Source organism: Pelecanus crispus, chromosome 6, assembly GCF_030463565.1.
Source record: "Pelecanus crispus isolate bPelCri1 chromosome 6, bPelCri1.pri, whole genome shotgun sequence".
Lineage (NCBI taxonomy): Eukaryota > Metazoa > Chordata > Aves > Pelecaniformes > Pelecanidae > Pelecanus > Pelecanus crispus.
This window is the reverse complement of record NC_134648.1, coordinates 60,499,298-60,524,208: the sequence shown is the minus strand read 5'-3', so window position 1 is coordinate 60,524,208 and position 24,911 is coordinate 60,499,298. Positions and strand designations below refer to the sequence as shown.

At 38.5% G+C, this 24,911-nt stretch overlaps 1 protein-coding gene across 1 annotated transcript; it reads left to right on the top strand.

The window, feature by feature from the left end:
* Window positions 1-367: 367 nt before the first annotated feature.
* On the top strand, window positions 368-22,955 carry WARS1 (tryptophanyl-tRNA synthetase 1). Its single transcript, XM_009486219.2, has 10 exons — window positions 368-569; window positions 1,673-1,880; window positions 8,728-8,836; window positions 9,594-9,713; window positions 10,328-10,510; window positions 11,780-11,880; window positions 13,132-13,244; window positions 14,311-14,484; window positions 17,607-17,747; window positions 20,862-22,955. The coding sequence occupies exons 1-10, from the start codon at window positions 456-458 to the stop codon at window positions 21,018-21,020; spliced, it is 1,422 nt and encodes a 473-aa protein (XP_009484494.1). The 5' UTR covers window positions 368-455; the 3' UTR covers window positions 21,021-22,955.
* Window positions 22,956-24,911: the final 1,956 nt, after the last annotated feature.

The following is a 24,911-nucleotide window of genomic DNA, read 5'->3' as shown; positions in this document are numbered from 1 at the left end:
GTAACTAATTAGGAATTGGATAACCTCTACCAGCTGTTCTGAGTGCTCTGAATCATATGTATATTTAAATACTTATACTTTTGTCAGAAGTTTGACTTCGAAAAGGTGTTCTAGTGTTAAACACGTAGACAAACAACATTAAGAGTGATCTCTAAATTTGTTTGGTACTCTTGTCAATCTCAGTCCATTTCTGTATGAAACTGAAGCTCATTGTGTTAATGTCTTCACATTTATCAATCTGATATGAATAGAATTGGGTATGGGGTCAGTATAGTTTTTGCATTCTTATTCTGTTCATCTAATCTTCAAGATATACATGAAATAATAAACCACAATGGTTTCTGCCCTACAGTTCTCCTTGTTGTTGCTGCTGTTTTGAATCTACAAGCCAAAGAATTGGAAGACATTAAACTTAGTTGAATTGTAAATAAGCAGATCTTCTGCAGTCTGGCAAAATGGCTGATAGTCCGAACTGTGACTTGAAATCTCTGAGTCCACTTCAACTGTTTGAAAGAGTAACCGAACAAGGAGAGAAAGTCAGAGCACTGAAAGCAGGAAAAGCACCAAAGGTACTTCCACTTCATGTTTTGAACTGATCCTTTTTCAAGTTAGGTCTGTCTTTAAGAGCGATGAAGAATATGGTTGTTCTGAGATCTATTTTGTACTGTAGTAAGAAAAAAACTTTGTTAAAAAGTATTTACGTCCATTTTGTGAACTGTGGATATACCTGGAGCAAGGCAGTCACTAGCAAGAGAAAAGTTCTTACTGCTGAAGTAAGAACAGAGAGTCGCAAGCTTAGGAGTCTGTGTCAGCCAGTTGCCATGCTATGTGATGGGATCCAAGGTATGTGGTTTTCAAGTGAAATGTATGTCACTTGTATTCTGTCCTGTTTTTAGATTCTTTGTTAAAATCTCTTTCTCCATGCATTATTGTACACAGTAGCAAATATGTCTTCCTGTAAGTGTACTGACAGTCCCTGCTTAATCTCCCTTAATTTAGTAATTTGCCATTAATTTCAAGTTCCCTATTCTGTCATCACTGTGTTGGCAAAGAGAGCTCAGTTTTAATGTTGGCTCTCTTAAGGTATTGCCTGTGGGAGTAAGCCTTGAAAACTGGGAGTCAAATAAAGTGTTGATCTATTTATTGCTTGCATGGAATGTTACAATAGCTTTGTATTAAAAAGGTCATAACAATGAAATTGTAAAGAACTTTCTGTTCTAGTTTGTCTTCAAGCCTGTCAATTAATTGTAATGAATAAATCATTTTATGCTGAGCCACTGAAAGCATTGTAAAGTAAATTAGATAATAATTTATCTTATATACTTAGAAATTTGTGCTTAAAATGTTAAGCTTGTTATACCTCTGAAAAGCAGGCAAACATTTTTTTTTCCTCAGGCAGAAATTGAAAAGTGAGATGGAGGTGCTTTAAATGAGGTGCTTTAAATGTCTTGGCAATGGCAATGCTCTAAATTCTGCCAGTTAGGAAATGGTCACCTGCTATTTGCTTTTCTTTTACCTTAGGCAGTGATGCTGCAAACATGTAAATAAATGCTTAGAGTTTATGAATAATGCAATTCAAGCCAAAGCATGGATGCAGGATTTTGAAGGGTTGGGACATTAATTGTCTGTCTTAAGTATGTTAAGTCAAACAGGTTTTTTTTCCTTTATTCAGGATGAAATTGATGCAGCAGTGAGGATGCTATTATCATTAAAACTGTCATATAAAACAACAACAGGGCAAGATTATCAGGCAGGCTTGCCTCCAAGAGATCTTGTATTAATAAACAATGGTACAACTAAAGAAGAGGATGAGGATTTTGTGGACCCCTGGACTGTGCAGACATCAAATGCTAAAGGCGTGGATTATGACAAACTCATAGGTATAACTCTTTCTTCACTGCTACTAAGAAATTTATGTCAAGTGATCCTAATGACCACAAAACCAGCAAGGGATCGTAACAAATCCCTATCAGAACCATCACAGGTATCATTTAATTTATGTCTAATCTTAGCATTCACGCGTCTAAAGAATTTGCTGTAGGAATTGAAAACGTCCGAGGCAGGGATCTCCTATGGGAGACTTAAATACTTTGCAAAGAACTTTTCAGTTTAAAATTAAAGTTTTACTCACAGTTTGGTTTTTGGCATAGGAACTGTTATAAGAAGTTATGTTAATGAAGACACTGTTACTGAGTATCTGCATCTTCAGTGGCTGTGATGCAGAACAGCTAGAGCCTAGAGCATTCAGACCAGGCTGTAGGATTCGTCATACCATCTCTCCACATTTGCCTTGAATTCTGAATTAGGGAGAGCAGGGATGATCCAAAACTAATGCAGAAATCTCCAAGTGTAATGACTCCTTCACAAGACATGCTATCAAGCAGTCAAGTGCTGGCTGTGATGAAAAAGATGTAGCGCATTCGAAAAAACATGCATGTAATGGAAAGTTTTTTGAGGCACAGATGTTACAAAACTTGGAAAGTTTTGTGATTTAAGAAACAGGGATTTAGTTAACTTCCTTATTTGTTTTACTGTCCACTCTTTTTATAGCTTGTTTGAGTCTAGCATAGAAACAGGTGAGAGAACTGTTCATTAATTTTTACTATTTTTGCCTTTTTTTTTTTTTTAAATTATTGTCAATCTTCAATCCACATTTAGTACCTCAGTGTAAATTCTTTAACTGAGGTATGTTGCTGGTGTCTGCTTACTAGTTTGTTTCTCATGGTAGAACATACACCCTCACGTGGCAGTAACCATATATTTGCTTTTGGGAGCTCAATTGCTAGTGTCAGCATTCTTTTAAATTGGTGTGATATTGTTGTAAGATCATATCAAATATATGTGCAGAAGGTAATAGGAGAGAGAAAAAGTTGGAAAGGGAGAAGTGTGCAAAGAAAAGCACCAGGGGAGGTTTAGACTGGATACTAGGAAAAATTTCTTCACTGAAAGGGTTGTCAAGCACTGGAACAGGCTGCCCAGGGAAGTGGTGGAGTCGCCATCCCTGGAGGTATCTAAACAATGCGTAGACGTGGCATTTAGGAACATGGTTTAGTGGTGGACTTGGCAGTGTTAGGTTTATGGCTGGACTCGATGATCTCAAGGGTCTTTTCCAACCTAAATGATTCTGTGATTCTATGAAAAATACATGTCAGTGGGGGAGAAGGAAGAAAGATTATTAGAATCTAGAAATGGACAAGATCTCTCATCATCTTGTTACTTGTGTAGGATGTATGGAGAAGGTTTTTTGTTTTCTTGGGGGGGTTTCTAAGTCTTGTAGAAAAGTGGGAAGAGTAGAATACTTGTGTTGGAACAATCTCAAGGTCTTTCTGAGAATGACTAGCGTGACTTCACTGTAAATCAATTCTCTAAAGCCATGCTAAAGCCTAACAGCAATGTCCTTTTTTCCAGTAACTGCATATGTGTGTATATGTGTGACCTTTTGATCTACCTTACAGTGGTGGGTTGGGTTGAAGGATTTTTACTTACACTGCTAACAGATTGGGGAATTTGGTGGATGAGTCATTTTGTTTGTTCTAAGTGATGTGTTGGAAATTTTCCGAGAAGAATGCTAGCCTAGCCACTTCAGGAAGTGAAACAGTTACTGCTTGTTATCGATAAACTTCCTCCGTTTCCTCCCCCTTTTAAAAATAATAATAAAAGTTTTGGCCAAGAATTTGACATCTGATACATCTTACCGTAAAGGAAATTTTTGTGCCACCTGTAATCTGTTTATTTACTAGTCGTTCCAGAGAAAGTTGCCAGTGTGTTTGTGTTTACTCAAACATAGAAGAAATGAGAGTGCTAAAAGCGCAATGTAATTGAAAGGGGTATTCTTCTCAAATGGTTGTCCTAGACATGCACTTAAGTGTATAGTTACACAACAAAACAGCCTAGAGATATTCTGGCAAGAAAAGTTCTGTTAGCTAGGTACTAGACGTGAACATCCCTAGAGATTTTTTTGTTTGTTTGAGCATGAGCAAAGAGCAGAGGGATGAGTGAGAAAGAGCTTTGCATGCTAACCATGCTGATACTTCAGTGAGCTGCGTATTGCCAGTGATACAAAATGGTTGAAGTTGGCGGGGATTTTTGCAGATCATCTAGTCAACTCCCCTACTCAAAGCAGAGTCAAGCAGAGCAGGTTGCTCAGGACCTTGTCCAGTAGGATTTTTAATATCTCCAAGGATGGAGATCCCACAACCTCCCTGGGCAACCTGTTCCAATATTTGACCATATGCATAAAATGAAGGTTTCTCTATGTTTAAATGGAATTTCCTTTATTTCAGATTATGCCCACTGCCTCCTGTCCTTTCACTGGGCATCACTGAGAAGAGTCTGGTGCTATCTTCTTTACTCCCCCCACTCCCCTAATCAGATACATTGATAAGGTCCCTGCTGAACCTTCTCTTCCCCAGGCTCAGCAGTCCCAGCTATCTCAGCCTCTCCTCATACGACAGATGCTCCAAGCCTTTCATCTTCATGGCCCTTTGCTGGATTCACTTTAGTAAGTCCATGTCCTCCCTGTACTGGAGCCCAGAACTGGACCCAGTGCTCCACACGTGTCTCATCAGTGCTGAGTAGAGGGGAAGGATCACCTCCCTCAATGTTCTGGCAGCACTGTTCCTAACACAGCCCATGAGGCCATTGACCTTTCAGTGACACAGAGGTGCATTGCTGGCTTATGTTCAATTCCTTGTCTACCAGGACCCTAGGACGCCAAGGTCCTTCTTTGCCAAGCTGCTTTCCAGCCAGTTGGCCCCCTGCTTGTACCAGTGCACAGAGTTATTCCTCCCCAGATTGAGGACTTTGCATTGCCTTTTGTTGAACTTCATGAAATTCTTGGCAGCCCATTTCTTCAGCCTGCTGTGGTTCCTCTGAATCATCTGTTGTATCAGCTACCCTTCCCACTACTGTTTCATATGTGAACTTGCTGAGGGTGCATTCTGTCCCATCATCCACACCATTAATGATGTTAAACAGTATTGGCCACAGTATCAACATGGGGTACATGACTAATGTTGGGCTCCAGCTGGACTTTGTGCTGCTGGTCACAACACTTTGAGCCTAGCAGTTCAGCCAGTTTTCAGTTCACTTCACTGTCCACTCTATCTAGTCCAGACTTAATCATTTATCTATTAGAATGAGATGGGAGTCAGTGTCAAAAGCCTTACTGAAGTTGAGATAAACGATATCCACTGTTCTCACCTCATCTACTAGGCTAGTCATATCATCACAGAAGGCTATTAAGTTGGTCTGGCATGATTTCATATTCATAAATCCATGCTGACTACTTCCAGTGACCTTCATGTCTTAAATAATGTTTGGGAATGGTTTCCATGATTATTTGCTCCATCACGTGCCCAGAGGCTGAGGTGAGGCTGACCAGTGTCTAGTTCCACAGTTCTTTCTTCTTGCCCTTCTTCAAGGTGGGAGTGGCATTTGCTTTCTTCCAGGCCCCAGGAACCTCTCCCAGTTGCCATGACTGTTCAAAGATTATTGAGACTGGCCTGGTCAGTAAAGTCACTGTATAACAAATAGTAGGTTATTAGTTTTCTGTATGCAAATATAACGTGGCAATGGCAAGGAGGAAAAGTACACAATAAATTTTCAGCAAATGCAGATATGCTTTTGAAAATGGCAGCTCTCAGGACTTCTTATGTACAGCAAGTTGAAAGCTGTCTTTTGGTAAAAGCTAGAACGCTAGAGATCAAAAGCACACTACGAATTTTTTAAAAGCTTGTTAAGGAGCGGAGACTGTCCTTGTCAGAAGCTGTTTAGGAAGGCAGATTCTTAGTGGATAGACAGTCTAAAATGTATTGAAGGTTCCCATAAGGGGAATAAGATGAAATAGGTAGGGAAAAATTACCCAATTTTTTAATGGGAAAGATGAAGATGGACAAAGAAAAGGGAGTTGTGCAGTCTGTGCATGTTTAATAACGGTATTTATACATTTCCAGTAAAGTGTTCTATGTATCAGAGAGCTTTTAATCACTTTCTATGACAGTGTACAAATATTTCTAGGGTGGCTAGCCCCAGTTAGTCTGGGGCATTCTCATGTTTTCTGTTTCTGTAAGATTAGCCTCTTACCAGTTACTATTTTTCTGCTGAATCAAAAGTTTTCATGTTCATTTGGTCTCTTTTTAGCATTCATCCAGATTATAATTTGCTACTTAGTAATGCATTTTATTTGCTAGGAAGAAATTAATTCAGTAATTAGGGTTTGCTTAGGACAAGCAGATGCGGTAACACTTGGAAAACATACAGATTAAAGCAGCAGTTGCTGAATCATGAACCAGCATTCATCTTTTTTAGTGACATTTATTTTAATGGGCCAGTGGATGGGCCTGGTGCTTCCCTTGTATGATATCCTGCTTGATTCACCTGGAGTGAATGAACAATTGCAACCAGGAACTTGTTTCCCATTGGATAATGGTCCATAATAGGCCTAGTTTTCCATCCCATTTAGTAACAAATTCCTGCCAACTTCAAGTTTACTGACTATATATAAAGCCTTATAGTAATGCTGTGCATAACCAGTAATTCTAGAAGAAAATTAAATGGGTATAGAGGGTCTGGAACAGCCAAAATGCTTACCTCCAAGTTGAAGCTCAAATTGGACACATTGCCACTTTTCTCTCCTGTCAAGATTGAATCTCTTCTTCAGTAGGGGTTCCTGATTTTTGTTTGTAAAAGGCTGTTCAGTGAATAGTTCACATAACAAAATAACAAATAGTTCAGTAGTTCACATAACAACAAACTTAAACACACATCCCCATTTTCAGCCAGTGTAGGAGAGGAACTCCCTGTACTCGGGGCTTCTCAGCATCCCAGTGCTCCAGGGTACATGTTAGTCTGACTCTTCTGTCGCATGCCTCATAAATCCCTTGTGAGCACTGCAGTCTCAATGATTAGGATGGCCATGGTTTTAAATAGTCCTTTTTGAGATGTATGCAAAGCCTTGATGGACTGAAAATAGCCTCCTTGCTGTGCTTTGAAAATCTGTGCTGTAAAGGTGGTCAACCCACCACAGGTCTCTTTCCTTTACCTTTTCCAGGGAAGTGATTAGTCTAGTCTAGTCTAATAAGGCCAGGCTGTCTGAATATTCAGCTTTTCAGATTACCCCAGTGTGCTCAATATTCCTTGCTGCCCCCATGGGTTAATTTTCTTTGTAAACTGAGTTGCATTCCCAAGGTTGGGTAACCAACACAGGTAGAGAGCTCTGCCTCCAACTGGAATCCGTCTCTCTGTGCAGTGGTGTAAACTGTTACGCTGTCCAGCTGAGGATTGGTACTGTGCGCTAGGATGTAGCATTAGAAGCTCACCTGCTCTAGTAGGAAGTTACAGTCTTTGGAAGGACATTTCAGTTAATTACAATATCCCTGCAAGAAGGCTTTTAATATGTTGCTTTCTTTTGGCTTAAAAAAGAAATTGAAAATTTAGAAGCAGGAACATGCCTAAGGAGGGAATTCAAAGTAAACCTGATTCTGTGTGGGGACATTCAAAGTGATTGTGGTGTTCTCCACAGGGCAGAAGTATAGTAGTCATGTAAGTTATAGTTTACTAGCTGCATAATGAATGGTTTAAAAGTAATTTTTCTGTTTCTAGTTTCCTTAGGAAACTCAAGATATTTGAGATTTGTTGAATGTCACGCATATGTTGCTGTGGAATGATTATTTCCTGTTACAGCTAGGAAGACCCGAAGTGCTTATACCATGTGGATGTGTGTCTTATAACCAGGGAATTTGCCAGTGTAGTCTCTTTTTAATAAGTTACTCAGAATAGATGGATGTAGATATTATGTACATACAAAATGTATTTTTACATCCAGAGTCTGTTTTGTTCTCTTGAATACTTTGGCAATCCCAATAATTAATAGTGCAAGTTATAATGCTGAATAGAGCAGCATAGTAGCAAAGGGTAGACTCTTGTCTAGATTGTTTCAATCAAGTCCACATCATGGAACACTGACCTGCTTACTAGGGTCCAAGAATTGGGATTGGAGTATAAGAAGCTTTACCGAAGAAATAAAAGATTTCCCCAGTTCATTTTTGTTTGGAATAGGAAAAAATGCTGCTATTTCACCCTGTCAAAACCTTTCTTCAATTACATCTGAAAATGTTGTTTTATTAATCAGCTGATTTCCTAAACCACCAAGTAATAAGTCTTACTTGATTGCAGTGAAGAGTATTATGCATTACCTTTTCAAGCCTCTTTAGGGGAGCAGTGTCTGTAATCATAGCCATATAAAAGAAGAACGAAGTTTGCAGAAGAGTATTCGGGCCTGAAAGGTGAAAAACCATGTGTTCTGAGGGCAGAAAATGTAGATATCACAAAAGGAACATTCAGAGCCTCACAGCCATTTTTATCCCATAGCTTACAGAGGGCAAGGTATTGACCTAAATATGTTTCTTTGGAATGTTTTTTGTTCTGAATATCAATAGTCCTGCTATAAGGAAACTGCGATTATAATCAGTCGTGGACAGAACAATACTACAGATTGTGAATAGACTGGGCCTCCTAGCATAGAGTTAATATCAGAGGCGACTGCTGGGACTCCAGGTAAGAATCAGGAAAATCTAGCCATTTTGCATTTTACCCGAGACTTGAAGAAGGAGAGGTCCATTTTAATCCAGGCTGAATTGGTATGTTCGTGGTAAATCCAAGAATCCAAGATCTGGTTATAGCTGTGCTATTTTTTTTTCTTTTTTTTTTTTCATTTTATTATTATAGTTCGGTTTGGCAGCAGTAAAATTGACACAGATCTCATCAATCGAATAGAAAGAGCTATTGGGCAAAAACCTCACCGCTTTCTACGTAGAGGAATCTTTTTTTCTCACAGGTGAGTTTTTCTTGTTTTAAAATTCAAAAAGGCCTAATTAGGCAGACTTTCTGTGAGCATTATTGGGAGAAACCTATGACCAGCAAAAGAGCATGTTCTTTTACACCAAGATAAGCCAACTGTGTCATCTGAAATCAGCAGCTACTGCAGGTTCACCCTAGCAACATTTCAAACCCTTGGTTGTATCAGTTTCTGATGTGTCCTCACTAATCCCAAATTGAAGAAGAAACGCGCACGGAATCTTTGCTTTGTACAGGTTCCATTTTGACTCTACGTTAGCAGCCAGACAGAGGAATTGGCCTAGCAAAGAACCCCAGAGCTTACATGGTGTCACTGCTGATTTCAACAAGAGTTCATATGGCCTGTGGATGTATGCATATGTATTGTTACATAAAAAAGGCCCAGGGAATAGTCTTAAGCACCAGCCTGCCAGTCATCTACGCTGTTTAATTGTTAGCATGCATGAGCTTTTGACCTGTGGCAGCTAGCACTTTTCAAATAAGTACCTGAGCATGATTCAGGGCATAATTTAATTTTTCTTTGAGGTTTTTTTCCATGGAGACTGAAGGAGACAACACTCTTCTTAAATTTAATACGCAGACAAACAAAACCTTTTTATTTCTAGGACCCTTAACATACTCTATTTTATTTATAAATATGTTTGTCTTTAAAAGCATTCAAATTTTTAATAGAAGTTTTTTGCTGTAGATGTTTCTTCCTAAAGAGTTGCATCATGTTTTCTCTGTTTTTTCTTTAGAGATATGGACCAAATCCTTGATGCTTATGAAAATAAGAAGTCCTTTTACCTTTATACAGGCAGAGGGCCATCCTCTCAGGCAATGCACGTTGGTCATCTTATCCCATTTATATTCACAAAGTAAGTTATTTCTACCATTTGTATTAATCAAAGCATTTTTTTCTTTGGAAATGTTGAATGCTGTTTATGGAACTGCCAAAATGATATATTGCAAGGAGTTCTGTTTATTTGAGGTGAATATTAATGAACAATGCAATCATACCTTTTCATTAAAATGATCATAATCCCTGCATCACCATAAAGCCCTCTTCCTTGTACACGCAGCTCTGTAGCACTCTTTAGAATTTTTGCTCATCTTAAAAAGGAGTTTGTGATGAGACTCAGTAACGTTACAGTATAATGCAGTGCCTGCAGCAGCAGGACATAGAGAAATTGGACTCAGAGAGCTAAAAAGTCTCTTTGAATTCCATTTCCATTGCAAATAGTGACTGCTGTCATATGTACAGGAAACAATAAGTATGAGTCTTTTTTTCCAGATAAGTTGTCATTATAATCTGTATAATATAATAAAATGTTTAATTCTGTTCACATAAACATAACTGCATATGCATACAAAGAAAAGAGAAGCAGACCTCTTTATATCATTTTGTTTAAATGTATAAATATATTTTAGCTGCGTGACTTATGTCTTCATTATAACTTACTTTGAGATAAAATCTTTGTGCTTTTATTAGGTGGCTGCAGGAAGTATTTGATGTTCCGTTAGTTATACAGTTAACTGATGATGAGAAATACCTTTGGAAGGACCTGACAACTGAGAAGGCATATGAGTATGCTAGAGAAAATGCAAAAGACATCATTGCATGTGGGTTTGACATCAATAAAACCTTTATATTTTCTGATTTAGACTATTTGGGGTAAGTATAAATTTCATTAGGGCATTGTAATGAAAAAAAAGTGTCTGTATTTTCTCTCCAACTTTGACAGTCAGCAATGTTTAATAAATGTATCTAAATTTGAAAGCTTCAAGACAAGTTTTACAACACTTAAAATAGAAACTTACTAATTTTTCTGCTAACAAATACTCATGTGTACAATACTTAAATTTAAATTACGAAAAATATATTAAACCAGCTAAATTGTAAAAATATCTAAACCACCAAGAAACCTCCAGACTGATTTGTTTAAGATGATATCAAAATCTTTGAGATGTGTTTACACTTTATCTTTGTAAAAGGCTGTGCTGAAAGGCATTTCAGCAACTTGTGGTCAAGTAAGAATACACCATGAAAGATTACTATTGGAACTTCGAGGAAAGTTTAAAGAAGATTTAAGAAAAAGAAACTGCTATTGGAACTGCCTTCTCAGAAGGAAGTTTTATGGCAGGGTTCAGAATTGAAGTCGTGGGCTTTGTTCTTCCATGTGGGGTGATGAGCTTCCTTAAAGACTTGAGTGAGAAAATACATGTTTCAGAGACGAACTGTATAATGTACAGTACCCAGAATGTGGAGCCTACAAAGGAGTTTTTCCTCCTTTCACTCCCCTGACTTTCCTGCCTTAGGAAAGTTGCATTAACACAGATCTGCCCTGTGGCTGAATGAGGGCAGGTCAGAACTGCTGTTTCTTTTGCTTCAGCTCTTCAGCAGAAATAAAAAGGGAAGAAGCTGCTGAGTTATTTTTGATTTTTGAAATGCTGCTGATGTATTTGGTGACAGAAAAAGTCCAGTCAGGGAACTTAGCTTGTAGAAAATGAGAATATGGAGGATTTGAGCTACTATTCCTTTGGTGAACTGCAGTGTCCTGTATGGGATACACACTGGGGATACCAACCAACACAGAAGACATGACCCGTTCAGGTTGCCTGAGTTCACAGAGAAGCATAAGGATAAGTAATGCTCCATGGGGCATTTAGGCACCGTTTCCAAATCAAAATATTTCTGGGTTTAGACAGTTAATTGTGACAAAAAATGTTTGTAGTAAATATTGGGGGGAGGGAAGAAGAAATTAAACTTTGAAGGCATAAAATTCTTGTTTTTAAATAATGCTCTAATCATCATAGTGAGGCACAAAAAGTCCAAAACGGTGAGATATAATCCTGCAGGTTTTTTGATGTTCTCAGCTTTTGGAGTGAAAGTTTCTACCTACACTTTCCTGCTCGTTTTATTTTTCCACTTACTTTCTCTCAGGACAAGTACCGGATTCTACAAAAACATCGTCAAAGTTCAGAAGCATGTTACATTTAACCAAGTGAAAGGAATCTTTGGCTTTACAGACAGTGATTGCATAGGTAGGAAATAATATGAGTTACTAGAAGTGATGCTTGGTTTTACTCTCTATGGCACTATTTAAGTAACAATTTAAAGAGATTAGTATCTGCCATTCATGAAATAGATAGAAAAAGCAAGATCCATGTTTCTGGGCTGATTGTAAGAGGGTGTCATTGTGGTTCCTTCACTATAGAAAACACTTTACGGTGAAATCTCTAGCACGATATCTACCTTTTTTGCCTTAGTAACAGCTAAGTACAAAACACCAATGCTGAAGTGCCCAGCATAGAGAATTATTCTTTGTTTTTTTTATAGTGATTGCAGCTGTAGTCAACTATGCCTCCTAGAAATTTCTATGCCAAATTTATATAGAAGCTTTTCTCGTCAGAAAAAAGTTATGTTAATACACACACGCATATACATATATGAAAAAAGTTAAAGAGCGCTCCGAAGCCTAATTGTCGTGGTGCTGGGTAACTCTGTCTTCCATTTACTTCACTGCAATTGCAGATTTCTATCACGTTGGCCAAAATAAGATTCTGTGGCAAAGATGGCATTAAAACCGTGGTGTTCCTGAGCGCTAACATCATTCTTTGACCAGTAATTGAGGCAGTGACAGCTTTTCAGCCTTCACAGTAACCAAGGAACAGATTCCTACTTGTTTTAACAGTGCTCTAATAAAACTTGGTATTGTGATAAAGACTTCATCACATGTTTGGAAAAATCAGCTATTTGCTTTCTTTTCTGAAAGGATTTTGATCAGGGAAGCAGGTTGGTCACCCTGTGACTAAGCACTGTATAAAAAAGAAAAAGACACATCTGAGATGCTTCACGAGTACAACATGCATATAGCAATGATTCTAAGATCTTAGAGGAGAACTTGCCCGATAAGTAGCTCTACAGTCATTCTCTCGCAAAGAGAAAAAAATGAGTAGCTCAGAGTGATGATATAGTCTATTGTATTTCTGGGAAGGGTAGATAGTTCAATGATGAAGAGACTGTGCACTGATGAACCTTTTCTGAAACCTTTGTGATCACAGCCTGCCTTTTTTCATTAGTTTCTATGTTAGTTGAAGGTTTGTTGACATCATAGAAGGTAAAGATTAAAAAGTTTCCTCAGATAAGGTAACACTGCTTGATAAAGAAAGATGTTGGTCTTCAACTGAGTATCTGAATGATTCATGTGTGCATTTTACATATTTCAGAAAGTTCTCTCTATTTATCGTTGCTCATATTGGCTTCTCAGCTTTTCCAAACATGTTGTTTTCTAGGAAAGATCAGCTTTCCTGCTATTCAAGCTGCTCCATCCTTCAGTTCATCATTTCCGCAGATCTTCAATGCCAAGGAGAACATTCAGTGTCTTATCCCATGTGCTATCGATCAGGTAAGAAATCATATTACTTAATTTCGTTTTCATGTATTTGTTTTTGTAATGTACCATTCAAGCTTCATGGTGGTATATCGAAACATCTGTAAAAAAATTCCTGCAAGCACCTTTCTGGGGCAGAAGCTGGAAGAGGTAAAAGGATGTTGTGCTGTGTCCTGAGAAGGAGGCTTAATCCAACAATCATGTATTCATGCATTGCTCATTCTTGCCAGTCTTGGATCTGTCTTGATCTCAACCCAGTTCACAGTGAGCTGACACCTATGAAAGCAAAGAGAGTAAAATCTATGCAAAAGTGTACTGACATGGGGGTAGGAAGAAACTTTTGGCCGTCTCCATGGTAACTAGGACAAGATATAATGAGCTTAACTTGCAGCACAAGAGATTTACATTGAACCGTAGGGAAAAACCTTCTATCAGTAAGAATAAAGAAGCATTGAAATAGTTTACCAGAAGGGCTGCAGAACCTTAATTGTTCAGATCTATATAGAGAGGTTGGAAGAAAATAAGCTACAAATGACAGTGGCAGCGTCATTACGCTAAGTATTGTTTCTAGAAATCAAATTCTGCACTGTCTCAATCTTTAGCTATTTTAGTCACAGGGACAGTCACTGGGAGGTGATGTAATTACATGCATCAGCTACAATATTATGTTGTAATATTACTGCAGTTGGTTTAAGTCAGCTCATCAGTACAGCACTGCCAGCTTGATCACTGATTTAGTTCAGATTCTGTGCTGGTTGTTAAATGCTTTGGGAGGAAGCTTGCATCTTAGTCTGCATCCATCTCCAGGTGTACTAAGCATAGGTTTCACAACTATTTGAATTCATGTATATCTTTGTAAATACACCTATTAATTGAGAGAATCAGAGTGTACAGCAAAACTATGGAAATGAAAAAAAGGGGTTTTGTTTGTTTGTTCCTCTGGATGAACTGGATTGGAAGTAGGTTCTGGAACGTTTTGTTGTTTGTTTGTTTTTTGAGACGACCTATTAAGGCACGAATAAGTCATTTTTAAATCACATTTTTCAGCTTCATTCTGTGCTTTTATTGATGGTTGTTCTAGGATCCTTATTTTAGAATGACCCGGGATGTAGCACCTAGAATTGGGCAGCCTAAACCAGCCTTGCTGCACTCAGTCTTCTTCCCAGCCCTGCAAGGAGCGCAGACAAAAATGAGTGCTAGTGACCCGAACTCCTCCATCTTCCTCACTGATACACCCAAACAAATCAAGACAAAGGTAAGGACCTGCAAAACCTGAGACCGCAAAGCCTTATAACAAAGAGGAGCAGTGGTCCTCACAGTTACAATGGCAATTTATTTTAGTGTTTTCTTTGAATATATCCGAATCTTTTTTCCCATACATTTCATGGCAAAGCATCTTCAGGAATTGACCGAGTTATGCAAATTTAGCTAGACTATTAAATAGAATCTTTTGCCTTGCCAACTAACAAGTCAACAACTTGTTGTCTAACAGTTCAAACATTAGCTAGAATAATGTACAAAACGTGTATTTATCTGATATCTGCAGAGCAGTGGTGTGAGAATAAAAGCTGTGGAGGCTCATGCTCTAAAAATAACTATTATGTTGCCATAGTTTTGAAATCTGACAGTCCATGATGTAAATCAAATAAACAGTTCTTTTTTTTGTCTGCCTCTCCATGCTGGGAGCACCAAGTGTTGCACAGTGATTACAACACAGGTCAGACTTTTCCTGCTGCTTGGGGATCAGCTGCTGCCATGCATTCCTCCCTCCAATTCAGAAATAAATATTATGTTGAATTTCACCTAAGTTTTAGAACGTATTTCTCCTATCTGAGTACATTCCTAGTGCCCCTTCTAGCTCAAAAGAAAATCCCCTTGTCCCATGTCAGATGATGTAGTTTGGCAAAAGTTCACCTGTGTTAAAAAATATTTAAAAAATAAATACTGGTATTTAAAAAAATATATGATATTTTAAAAAATAAATAAAAATCAGTCTTTGGAAAAGGATTTATAGGCATGATAACCAGACATAAAATAACTATCTGTCAAAACAAGAAAAAAGATATATATATATATATATTGTTTCTGCTGGGTGGGCTTGGATTAACTCTCTTACGATTGACAAACCCATGTATAGGTCAGATTCTTCTGCAGCCATCTCATAACTATTCATTATCTTATGTAGAAATTGATTAAAAAGTACTGTTTTGAAGAATTGGAATTCTTCATGTATTGGATTATAATAATTCCAGATTATTTGCACAGTTGCGCAGTTGCTTTTTAAAAAAAGCCTATAATTTCACAATAGAAGTTACATGGTTAGTGGCAATGTTCGTAACATTCTTCCATTTTTTTCCTGGCAAGTAGCTAGTATCTGCGAAGAGATCCAAGTTGCCTTGCGTCCAGATAATAAGTCCTATTTCTGCTATCTTTAAACTAGTTGGAAAAATAACAAAATAATTCTAGCTACTTGGAATATAAAAGCTATAAAGAGAAAGTTCTGAACATAATGTAAAGTATTGAGTAATGGAGGACAAACTGAGATTTATTTCAGCTTCTGAAGACCATCAGAAACAAGTCTTTATGGAAACAGAGTTTGAGTGAAAGACCAAATATTGTTATGGCCAATAAATAAAAAAATAGAGTAGGAAAGGTGACTTCTGGTGATGGATGAAGGTTAAAAAGAGAGTGCCACTGCTGCACGAAAAAAATTGCTGCTTACAGCATTTTTCAGATCACTAGCACATTGCTAAGCAATGAGTTTCAAAACTTACAGGTAATAGAAGATGAAAAATTACTAGATATCGGGAAAGGCTGAGGAGCTTCTGGGAAATCCAAGCTGATGAATGGCAACATTATAATAAACTGTACTTATTTCACCTATCAGCACCAAATTACAGCTTAATTATTTGTTTGTTTTCCTAGAAACTGTTATTTAGATTCTAAGTCTGTACTAATTCAGGGAAATCAGTGCATCACTAGATAAATCATTGAAACCCTCAGTCAACAAGTAGGTGCCAGACTATGTAAAAAATGAACTTGAGATTTATATAGGAAACATTTTGTATAAAAAAAATAATGTACCTTCACATGGCATATTGTGTGTAATCCCTCTCACCTTAGTAAGATGGCAAACTGTGGAGATGAGGGACACAGAAAAAAATTTCATACAAAGACTTTCAAAATCTAGTAAGGAGAGAGGTGAGGGGAAGTGCAAAACAATATGTAAAAACTTAGTTTTACAGATACTGAGACAGCTATTCAGGCTGTCCTACAGTATAAGAATAGATGTAATGTGACAGATGGTGGTTTATTTTCTTAAGATACTCATCAGTGCCCCCTTTTTGTATGTAATTTTTAGCCACAAGACATCATGTGTAACATGGTGGTTAGACAGATTCAAAAAAGCACTAGACAGTCATACAGATAGTAAGAATGTTCAGAAATTGTAAATATATAACAGTTCCTAGATACCAGAACTAAAAAAAAAAAATCTGCTTCATATGCACATGTGTCTCTTGGCTGGTTGATGATGATATCTGAAAAGATACAAAAGCCAAATGAAAGCTCAGCTTATGTTAAGAAATATTTTTTTTTTTCCTCTTCCTGGTAATTTATTTTCTTTAAATTTATAAAAAGATTAGCATCCTCTGAGAATTCTACACATGTATAAATTTTTAAAATAGGCCGGTGGCTTCTGAATTCACTGGGAATGGGATTAGCAGGTAGATCTATTCACCAGTGCAGTTCATCTGCCCATAGGAAGCTGTGCTTAAAAAGAGGGGGGGAGTGTCAGCAAGTATTCCATTTTTAGACTGAACAATTAGGCGTTTTGTCTAATTTTAGCCATTCTAGCCAAAGTTTTGTAATCTTTAACTTTGCTTTCTCTTGTTTTCCTTTTCCCTGAAAAGAGGAGGAGACTAGGTTTTCTCTAGGATTTCTTCAAAATTCTCCATGCCTTTTTCATCTCTTTCAAAATTAATTTCTTGATGAAGTTGACTATCTTATTTTTTTCTTACATGAAGTACATTTCCTGTAAGCATGAATTCTATCCAACAGACAACAGCTTCTACAAAAGGGACTTAAAACTTTTTTGACTGAATCTTGGGTGATTATTTTTAATTTTTGCTTCATTTTTGTTCTGGTTATGCAGTCTGAGGAATATGTATATAGCCATTTTTCTCCACTGGATTCTAATGATCTCCTTTTGCCTCCCTGCTTCAGTCCTGAGGCTCTGTATTAACTTGGCCCACTCACCCTTCAGCTAGTCCCTAATATGGAATGTGGAGGATTGTGATACACCTCTATTTACAATATTGTAATCCAGAATTTAGTAGAAATTATACCATAACGTCATTATGTTGATTTTGTTGTCAGATTAATAAGCATGCCTTCTCGGGAGGCAGAGATACTATTGAAGAACACAGGAAGTACGGAGGTAACTGTGATGTTGACGTGTCCTTTATGTACCTGACTTTCTTCCTAGAAGATGATGACAGGCTTGAACAACTGAAGCAGGTAAGTAGGCAAGTTGAAGATAATATTATTCATTCCTTATTGTGAGGACAAAGCTGTAACTAAGCCCTCTTATGAACCTTCTCCAGGAAGGTAATTGTGGTGTTATTCTTGCGCTCTCCATCACTTGCAAGTTTCAATATTGAAGACCTCTGTATTTGTTTCTTTACAATGATTTTCTTTCTTATAGGTCAATCTATCTGTTCTTTAATAAAAAATAAAAATTTAAAAAAAAAAATCCCTAGTATTTTCATAAGGATCTCTGACACTGTGTAGGACAATATCTCCCCCCTCCTTTCAAATGAGGCCACCTTAGAATTAGCGTTGTTTCAATTGTATAATGCACTCTGCCTGTTCCTTATGTGCAAGGTTCCGAAATACTCTGCAGAACTACAAAAGCTCATGTCTAAAGCTTGCTGGTTTTTTTGGTTTTTCTTATCACAAGAAATGTAACAGTTATGAGGAACTGATTCACCTATCCCAAGCAAAAACTGCTTAATCTAAGTTGCATTTTCCTTAAACCTGTCTGACAGACTTCTGTCTCCAGGGGTGGTAGCAAGATATTTCACTTCCTTCAGCTATATGTTCATCATCAATACTAGGCAGTATGGGTTCTCTGGAAGGTAGTATCCACAGTTGATAGTACCCACATCACAGTGGTTTATCAGCTTTCTCCTGCTGGGAACAGCTGCAAGAAAGTCAAGAGCTGCAGATTCTTCTCCAGCCCTCTACTCTTTTCCACGTAAGAGCCGGGTTGGATAGCTGCTAATCCCCATGCAGACTGTTGTAAATTCCTTGTGGAAATAGAATCGTAGAATCATAGAATGATTTGGGTTGGAAGGGACCTTAAAGGTCATCTAGTTCTAACCCCCCTGCAATGGGCAGGGACACCTTCCACTAGACCAGGTTGCTCAAAGCCCCATCCAGCCTGGCCTTGAACACTGCCAGGGATGGGGCATCCACAGCTTCTCTGGGTAACCTGTTCCAGTGTTTCACCACCCTCATAGTAAAAAATTTCTTCCTTATATGTAATCTAAATCTATGATCTTTCAGTTTAAAGCCATTACCCCTTGTCCTATCACTACGTGCCCCTGTAAAAAGTCCCTCACCAGCTTTCTCATAGACCCCCTTCAGGTGCTGGAAGGCTGCTATAAGGTCTCCCCAGTGCCTTCTCGTCTCCAGGCTGAAAAACCCCAACGCTCTCAGCCTGCCTTCATAGGAGAGGTGCTCCAGCCCTCTGATCATCTTCATGGTCCTCCTCTGGACTCGCTCCAACAGGTCCATGTCCTTATTATGTTGGGGGCCCCAGAGCTGAATGCAGTACTCCGGGTCAGGTCTCACAAGAGCAGAGGGAGAGGATCACCTCCCTTGACCTGCTGCTCATGCTTCTTTTGATGCAGCCCAGGATACAGTTGGCTTTCTAGGCTGCGAGCACACATGGATGGGTCGTGCTGAGCTTCTCATCAACCAACACCCCCAAGTCCTTCACCTTAGGGCTGCTCTCAGTCCATTCTCTGCCCAGCCTGTATTTGTGCTTGGGATTGCCCCAACCCATGTGCAGGTCTTGTTGAACTTCATGAGGTTCGCACAGGCACACTTCTCAAGCCTGTCAAGGTCCCTCTGGATGGCATCCCTTTTTTTCCAGCGTGTCAACCGCACCGCCCAGCTTGGTGTTTTTAGCAGGCTTGCTGAGGGTGCACTCAATCCCACTGTCCATGTTGCCGACAAAGATGTTAAACAGCGCTGGTCCCAGTACTGACTCCTGAGGAGTGCCACTCGTCACTGGTCTCCACTTGGACATTGAGCTGTTGATCGCAACTCTTTGAGTGTGACCATCCAGCCAATTCCTGTTCCACTGAGTGGTCCATCCATCAAATCCATGTCTCTCCAATTTAGAGACAAGGATGCCATGCAGGACGGTGTCAAATGTTTTGCGCTAGTCCAGGTAGTTGATGTCAGTTGCTCTTCCCTTAGCCACCAACACTGTAACCCCATCATAGAAAGCCACCAAATTCGTCAGGCACGATTCGTCCTCAGTGAAGCCATGTTGTCTGTTACCAGTCACCTCCAAATCTGGAGCATAGTTGACTTATTGAGCTGTTTTCCATTAGTCTCCAACCACTGCAACAGTATCAGCCTAACTCTGCTACAGAGCACAAAGCCTAGACCACAGCTAGCAGCTTGCTGCAATGCTGCCTCAGAAACGTGTTAGAAAACATGAAGTCACTGCTTATAGCGGCATTAGTGGAGCTGTTTCAGTTACAGTACCAGAGGAAGAAGCTTTCAGAAGTGGATACTCAGAGAAAGCAATATTGCTGTTTTAATAACAAACTAACAAACAAACAAAAAAAGAAAAAAACAGCCCACAAAAACCACCACTGAAATTACAATTGAGTTCATCCTTGTTAACGTATTTTGCTGTTGCTGAGTGAGCGTCAGCAACAGTTACACCTTGAATTGGTATTACAAATGGCTTGATGACAAGGGGAGGTAAGATTATCATGTTTATTGCCATTTCAAATCATAGCTGAACTGCCCCAGCCATGGTTTCTAACTAGGGCTGAACCAGTCAGCTGTTTGCCTGTGCTTCTAGTTAAAGCATTTTCAGTATCGGAGCAACTGAATGGATTAGCAACTGTGAATATGACTACTAGTGTGAACATAGATTCCAAGTGTCTTTGCTATAAAAAGGGTACTTTAATCACATCTAATCTCTTACCCAAATGCAATGAGAGAAAAATAGGAGAATTTGTATCTCTTACTGCAAAAAACAGGTTAGGGTTACTGGTTATTTGAACTGGGATTCTGGGGAGAAAAATACACGGTTTCCTGCAAATAATTACAGGATTTCCCAGTTAAATTCTTGTGAATGTAGCTTATTCAGTCTATATAACTTGTCACACAATAAATTGCCCAGCTGTCTTAATCTTTTAAAAGGCAACAAGCAATTTTGCAAGTTACATTTTTAGAGTGATACCACATGATATTCGAAGGCATGTACCTATTTTGAAGACATCCAAATATGTATTTGCTAGGGCCAGGCTTTTAAAGAAATACTTGTCACTGAGTCTTTTTTCCATATAGCACCATATTTAGCAATCAACACTTTCTTGACAGGCATATACAAGTGGGGAATTGCTCACAGGGGAGCTGAAGAAGGTTCTTATTGAAACATTGCAGCCCTTGATAGCAGCTCATCAAGAGAGACGGAAGCAGGTCACGGATGAAATGGTGAGGCAATTCATGACTCCACGGAAGCTAGCTTTTGAATTTTGAAGAAATGCGTATGTAACTTACCACTTGATAAACCAAAACTGAGTAATTGTTGTCTTCTGTTGTATGTCATCACTCCTTAGTTATGTACAGCCTGCAATCAGTGCTTTATAAATACTGCTTTTAATGAGTTAATTAGAAGGAACGTCAGGTACAGGAAAAATTTAAAATAGGACTCATATCTATTTAAAATCAGAATATACAAGACATAATTGCCCAGTCTTGCAGAAAAGCATGTCTGTCAACACAACTCTGTATTTTATTGTATTTCATGTTGAAAATATAAATAAAACTTCCATTTTGATGATAAAGTCTAAGTTGCAAATTGTTTTAGATACATTGGTAAAATGTCATATCTCAATCTAATAACTAGTAGCTCCATTTTCTTTTGTCTTGTGTACCTTGGTTTACTAGACTGCATGTCCTTTTGGGTTACTGGGAACATACTGTAAACAAAAAGATAGTGAATGTTACAAAGTAGATTACGCAGTGACTCTAGCCTGCCATCAATATAGAAAAAATGGAGATCTATGAGTTGAACACGGGAGAAAGAATATCAGGCTGGTTTTGCTATCATCTTCCTCTTTGACGTGAGGCAAGTCCTAGAAATCTCACTGTACTTTTGTTTCTGTAGCTATTTAATTGGTCTGACTGCCTCTGGAGGGAGAAGCTTAACACAAGGTTATAAAGTTCCTTCATATTCTCAGGTAGAAGATAGTATAGAAATGCAAATTTTAGTTTCTAGTTATAAAAAATACCAAGTGTTAAATCATGCTGTAAAAATTAAGTCAGTGCTGGACACAGGGATACTTCTAGTACTGTCTGTTGTTTTACTGCACCACGTCATTTAAACTAGGGGTACTTATATTAGGATGTATTCCAGTGAGAAAATACACTTTGTTAAAATACCTCATGTAATATTTAATTATGTCCTTTCTTAAAAAGAACTTCAATGTCTTTGGTATGATTTACGGAAGAAAAATTCAAATTATTAGCTAATTTGTTTTAATATGTACAGTGCTGAATGCAAACTGTTAGATCTGTCTTGTATTTATATAGAATAGGAAGTTGTCAGCCCAGACATAGTCTTATCTACATAAAATAAAAATACCTTTGATAACACAGGTGGGTATTGATGTATGGTATAAGGAAGGCACTTGAATGAGGTGTGAAAGACTTAACTTTTAACAAGTTCCATACTGTGGGGCCTAGTGGACATATATCGACTGCAGCATTCTTTTAAAAAAAAAAAAAAAAAAAGCACACTTTTAATTTGACTGTAAACCTCTGAAGTCAGCTGATTACGCTTGGGTTGAGGGAGAAGTTTCAAGGGTGAGACTTCTCACTGACTTCAGTAGACCTTGGATCAACCTATTAGTGCATGAGAACATGCTGGGCTGTTTGTGCTGCCCAGAGCTGGTGCCGCTGCATTCCCACCAGTAGCGGTTCTGTAACACAGCATACGTGTCCTCTCTGGTGATGACCTTGCGTTTCTGAGGTGGAAATGCCTGTGTGCCAAGTTGCATATGCAAATTTCTTCTTTAAATTATTATATGCAGATCTGTCCTGCAAGATTTATTTCATTTGTTAAGGAAAGGGAAATATGCTGTAGGAGAAAAGTAGTGTGTTCTATTCTAACTAAGCATATGGATTAATTTTATAACACAGCAGTTAAAATCTGTTTTGAAAGTTCTAGAAGGGAAAGTGATAGCAAAGTTATTTAGTGTTTGCTTACTGAGCAAGCACGTTACTCAGGTACTCTGTCGGGTTCTTACAAACACATTTCTGAAATGATACAGTTTCCCAGAAGGGTCTTGGCAAATTCCTAAATCTGTTGTAATTACAATTCATGTCCCAGAGGTATTTAAAAGTCAAGACAAAGCAGTCTTCAAAAGCATGCGTGAAATGTCTAAGAATGTTATCAGGCAATGTTTGTTACATTTTTCTCGATTTGCTCTTATTTTGTTCATCTCTGTAATAAAAATGTAGATAAAGGTCTGTATCAAACTTCTTTGATTTTACTCTTTCTTTTTTCATTTTTAAAAGGCTTATTTTATACTTATTCTGGTTTTGACCTCTCTTCCTGCCCTTTTAGGTGTTGATCTGATGGAGCTGGTCCTTGTTTTGATGTCCAGTGCCTTTCAAGTAGTGAAATAGGGTGCCTTCTAACCCACTCTATCCAGTCCTACCAGGTAGACCTCAGATTGCTCCCAGAGCAAGCTAATAAGGGTCAGTTTTCCAAAGCTTAACTGGTTGCAAGCAAGACTGGATGTTGTATTTCCCAGTGTACAGCACCCAGCTCAGAAACAGGGGAAGGTCAGTGTGACCCATTTACGCTTCAGTAGGTTTGGCGTAAAGACTGGTGCTTAGGTGGAAATGTGATGCTCCACAATTGCTGTTGTCTGAATAGCTTCACATGGCTCTTCCACAGTCACCAAGAGGCATGCTGAAATGGCATGCTGAAAGCTATTTGGATATTCATAAACATTGTCAGAGAAAACGGGAATTATCAGCAACATGAAAACATGAAGCAGAATGTCCCTTCTAAAGAAAATTTACTTTTATTCAAGGCCACCCACTTTGTTACTGAAAGAAATCATCCATACAAGCAGCTGCAGTCCCTATAGCAATGTAAACCCAATATCAGCACAGCAAATGTGGTGTCTTCTTTCTGTTAGCTGGCCTTCAGCCAGCTAATTTATCAGAATAAATAGTTCTATGAATATCAGAGTAGCTGAAGGTTAAGGTAATACAAAGAAATCAGAAAATAAAGCAGTCAAGTTCTGAAATCCAGAAGCAAAACACCCAGCTTGGTGTGTATGTAGTGAAGTACATAATATGTACAATGTGTCATATCATTAAACAAAAACTGGTTCGTATTTATGTGCCTGTGTTTACAGTACTTACACAGTTGATTCCTGTACCTGTTGGTAGTTTGTATTGGTGTGAATTAGCTGTGCGTTCTTGCTCTGAGGCAGGTTGTCACCCATACACTGTGTATAGATCTTTTTCCAGTAAAGGCTTGTGAACAGGGTGGATTGCGAAGCAGTTACCTTCCCGAAAAAGCTGCCTGAAGATACAACTTAGCTCTCATGTAGCATTTGTTCAGGCCATGTGAGAACCTGCTTTTATATGGTGCTGAATACCCTGAGGCTTACAGTTCTCAGTCCCTCTCACTGGCTTTCACAGTTGTTCCCACTCATTTTTACAATTCATCTGTAATTCCTATTTCTTGAAACCAGCTGTATTTCAGTTACACCCAGAGGAGGAGACGTTTTTAGTCATCTGAATGTATGAGCCTGTTAGGAAAGCTGAGCTACTTTATTTTCAAACCTTGGGCTAACCATGGATGGTATCAACACTGCCTAACAATAAATGGTTGTTTAGTCTGATTTGCACACATTTTTTACAGTCTCTGTTCAGAGGATGTAATGCCTGAGAACAAGGTCAGCTGAGAAAAATACAGCATAAGGGAGTTTGATTCGAGAAAACATCCAGGCAGAGCTGGGATAAATCACTACCCAGCTGGGACAGCACTCAGTAGAAAGTGTCCCTTGTAGAAAGAGGTGAGCGTAGTAGACTCTTAAGAACCATGTTAAGAGGAATTCTGTATCTTGAGGACTTAATTAAATCTTCTGTTATAAGGACTTGCTGACTAAAGGAATTTTGGTGCTGATGCCCCAAGATGTAACTGGGGGTGGTAGGTTGCTGAGGCCATAAGTACTTTGGGAAGGAATCCAGTTCAGCGTTGGATCTTTCATTTCACTCCCCTTTAAGGTGACATACTCTGTACCTGCCTGGTCTTTTAACCCTGCTCTTGGATCAACTGCAAGAGCTAGAGAGACTCCTGAGAGAAAAAAATATGATGGTGGTTTGATAGCATGGCTGTGAACA

Excerpts from the sequence above, each read along its gene's own strand:
- WARS1 (XM_009486219.2), top strand. The coding sequence starts at position 456 with ATGGCTGATAGTCCGAACTGTGACTTGAAATCTCTGAGTCCACTTCAA. Across the intron at positions 1,881-8,727 it reads GGATTATGACAAACTCATAG|TTCGGTTTGGCAGCAGTAAA; the intron begins GTATAACTCTTT and ends TTATTATTATAG. Across the intron at positions 13,245-14,310 it reads TCCCATGTGCTATCGATCAG|GATCCTTATTTTAGAATGAC; the intron begins GTAAGAAATCAT and ends TGGTTGTTCTAG.